We start from the raw sequence: 3,671 nt of genomic DNA, 5'->3' as shown, positions 1-3,671 counted from the left end.
CCAGTGTCTTCAGCCAGCAGCCAGTTGAGGTTGTCCTTCATCACTGGGATGCAGATGGTAGCAGGATCCTGTCCATCCAGCTCCTGTCCTCTACCTTTAATGTCACACTTGACAAACATTTTGTTAGTTGTTTTAGGTGGTGAGTGGGGAAGAAACAGCCACTCCAGGATCGTGAGTGTATCTGATTCAGTTCGGTCCCACTGAAACAAAACTGCAAATGGCTGGAACCTGCTAGGATCAAGGGCAAGGCAGATTTGAAGTTCAGGATTTCTCTTTCTGCATTGTCTGCTCTTGATTGCCTGAGAACATGTTTTTAACGCCTGCTGTGCCTCTGTGGTCAGAGACCGATTAGATGTTAAGTCTGGATTGCCTTTCAGCAGTTCAAAGAGGGGGTGCAGCTCCTCTGTGGTCAAGCCTAAGATAGGCCTTAACCAGTTGATGGCTTCTAAAAGTTTCTGCAATTCATTCAAGGTTAAAGTGTCCTTTACCTTAATTGTCAGTGGCTGGGATGAGATCTCTTATTGTGTGATCCTCCATGGAAGGTAGGTCCAGGGCTAAGATCATTGGATCTTCTCTGGAGTGACCTGCAACCCTGCTTCTTGGACAGCATTAGTCAGAGCAGTTATAACAGTTTATAATTCAGTTTCTTTGGCCACGGCGACCAAGATGTCATCCATGTAGTGGTAAATGATTGCTGAGGGATGAAGCCTTCTAATAGGGTGGATAGCCTTTGCCACAACAGTGTGACAAATAGTCGGGCTGTTTCTCATCCCCTGAGGCAAAACAATCCAGTGGTACTTCTGAATGGGCTGTGCGTGGTTTAGAGTGGGGATGGAGAAAGCAAATTTTGGCGCATTGTTGGGGTGTAGAAAAATGGTGAAGAAACAGTCTTTTAAATAAATTACCACTAATGGCCATCATGCTGGAAGCATAGCAGGTGAGGGAAGTCCTGGCTGTAATGTCCCTAGAGGTTCTGTCACTGAGTTAACTGCTCTTAGGTCATGTAGCATCCTCCACTTGCCACTTTTCTTGGGTATGCAGAACACCGGAGTGTTCCACGGACTGGAGGTTGGCACTATATATCCTGCATCGAGTTGCTCTTGAACTAATTCTCTTAAGTGAGCAAGCCATTCCTTTTTCATGGGCCACTGATTTACCCATATAGGCTCATGAGTTTTCCATGTCAACTTAATTTGTCCTTGGAATGGCTGGTTAATGGCCCTCACTGAAAATTCTGAGCATCTCCAGTTGCAATTGCATGACAGTGCCAAATTGGCCCAGCACATCTCCACAAAGTACATGGAATAGGAGCAACAAAAGGAGCTACCCTGGCAACCTGCCCCTCTGGCCCCAGCACTGTGTGTAGTTGCGCACTCTGTCTAGGCCTTTGCGTGCCTCCAACCCCCTGGATAGTCAAAGCAGGATAAACAGTGGGCTAGTCAGCTGGTCACTCAGTGTCCTTAACAATTGTAACATCTGCTCCTGTGTCCACCAAGCCTTTGAATCTGCATCCATCTATCTGACACATCATCATTGGCTGGTTTTCGCCCAGAATATTTGTGGCTCACCTCTGCTCCCAAAAGCCTCCAAGCCCCTTTCCCCTTCCCCAGTCAGTGACATGCTGTAAAAGGGGATTAACTGGGCAAGCTATTGTCCTCAGGTATGTAACAGGGAGGCACTGGAGTCCATGCCATTATTTGTATCTCGCTGAGAGAGTCAGAGTCAATCCCTCCAGGTAAGACAAACAAACCCATCCCAGTGGTTGACGATCATCCTATTAGAAGGGCATGGACACCTGGGCTTAAAGGTCCCCAGACCCCTGTATGTATCAACACTACAGCAGTACATGTTATAATTGCTGGCTCTCTGGAGGCCAGGTCCAGCCCAGTGCTGTCTGAGGTGGCAGTGAGCAGATCACTAACCTGTTTTCTTGGACCGTATTTATTCATTGAACCGGTGCATATGGCCTCACGCCCTGTCTCCCGTTTCCCTTATGGGAAGGGTTTTTAGACCCCCGCTTCCCATGGTGGCATTTTTGGCATATTACCGAGGGCAGTTTCTTGGGGCAGTCCTTATAAAAATGATCAGCAGCGCCACATCAGTAGCAGCTGCTTCTCCCTTTTGCCCCATCCTGCAACCTCAGCTGAGGGCTTAAAGCTGTTGCTAGAGAGGCTGTGTGATGTTCAACCGATCTGACACCCTGACATACTTGGACCATCTCGACTATTGTGCAGGTTTCCCTTTTAGGGATAGCCTGCAGAGCTCACTTGCAATCTGGGTTCAAATTCTCATAAGCAAGCTGCCTAAAAAGCATCTCTCTAGCATCTTCATGTTCTATTTGCCTGTTTAAAGCCACCTGCAGCCGATCAAGGAACTGGGAGTAGGATTCAGTTGATCCCTGCAGAACCTTTGTGGAGGACAGATTGCTGTCCCTGTCCATGCTAGGGAGCTTTCTTATTGCCCTCAAAGCCAGTTGTACTGTCACCTCATATATCTCCTGAGGGTAGCCTGCCTGTGAATCTACTGCCATGTAATCTCCCTCTCCTATCAAATGATTGCAAGTCATGCCTGTTTGTGAACTGCCTGGGTCATTTGCATACGCTGCACAATTCTCCCAATAGTCTGTTAACCAGACACTGTACTGAGTGGTAGTTAAAACCATTTTCAACTTCCAATCACGTGGAGTAAATAGGTAAGTGGTACTCAATGTCTCCAGATATGAAAACATGTGAGACAAGGAAAAGTCACTTTCTTTAACAAGTTCCCTCAGTTCCTTTGTCACCTCATAGGGCAAGCTTTGGAACTGAGGGTTTTGGCGCAGTCGGTATATAACTGGGCATTCTTTAATAACCTGCCAGTCTCCCGTCCACATTGCCTCCTCACAGCATCTTTCCCACTGGTTAACCAACACCCTCACACCTGCTCTCTTGCCTTCACCTGGAGGAACCACCTCCGGTTCCTCCACAGCCTCTTCTGATGCCGCATTATCCACAGCTCTGATATACTTGGCTCCTGGCAGCAGCATGGCAGAAGATGGCTGCCATGGCGGGGAAGCACCTCTCCCCCCATGCACACAGCCAGGAAAAGATGGCTGTGGGGCTGGAAGAGATGGCTCAAGTTCCAGTCCTTTTCATGCACAAGATGGCTGTGCCCAGGTCACATTCCTTTCAGCACGCAGCCATGAGTCATCAGCAACATGAGGGGGTGAGTTTGCTGGGTGCCCCTTCGCGATGCCACGGCCGGAACCTACAATTCACCCCGTATACTGGATTTGTGAATTATAATTCTTGTCCTTTCTCAGCAGTTTGCACATGCGCTAAAACCGGGACCTTCACCATAACTTACATCATACTCCCTCCGTTCCTGCCCATGCAAATCCCAACTCGAGTCCATCATTAGATTCTCCTGGGTTGCACACTGCCCCCCCCCATGTCTGTTCCCAGTCTCTGGGGAATGGCTGCACCTAGCAGCATGGCTGGGGGGTGCAGGAAAATGTGTGTTAGTGTCTCTGAGGGGGTTCTGCCTTCTTTGAGCGATCTGCAAAGCGTCCATGACTTGCATCCAGGCAAGAAGGCATCTAGAGGCTTCTGTATCGCCTAACCTAGCTCTGCCTCTCATGGTTCTGAAAATTCTTTGCCAGGTGGTTGTATTTAAAGCTTCTACGAGCAGCA

The 3,671-nt window shown here is 48.6% G+C and overlaps 1 protein-coding gene across 1 annotated transcript; it reads right to left on the bottom strand.

The window, feature by feature from the left end:
- Positions 1 to 632: 632 nt before the first annotated feature.
- LOC108493061 (endogenous retrovirus group K member 25 Pol protein-like) lies at positions 633 to 1,286 on the bottom strand. The gene is given in 1 exon segment (XM_017806053.1): positions 633 to 1,286. A coding segment is annotated over 1 exon segment (654 nt).
- Between the last annotated feature and the right edge of the window lie 2,385 nt (positions 1,287 to 3,671).

The sequence above is a fragment of the Lepidothrix coronata genome, unplaced genomic scaffold (genome assembly GCF_001604755.1).
Source record: "Lepidothrix coronata isolate B3197 unplaced genomic scaffold, Lepidothrix_coronata-1.0 Scaffold14, whole genome shotgun sequence".
Taxonomy (NCBI): Eukaryota; Metazoa; Chordata; class Aves; order Passeriformes; family Pipridae; genus Lepidothrix; species Lepidothrix coronata.
Note: the sequence above shows the minus strand (reverse complement) of the source record. Positions and strands in the feature narration are given on the sequence as shown.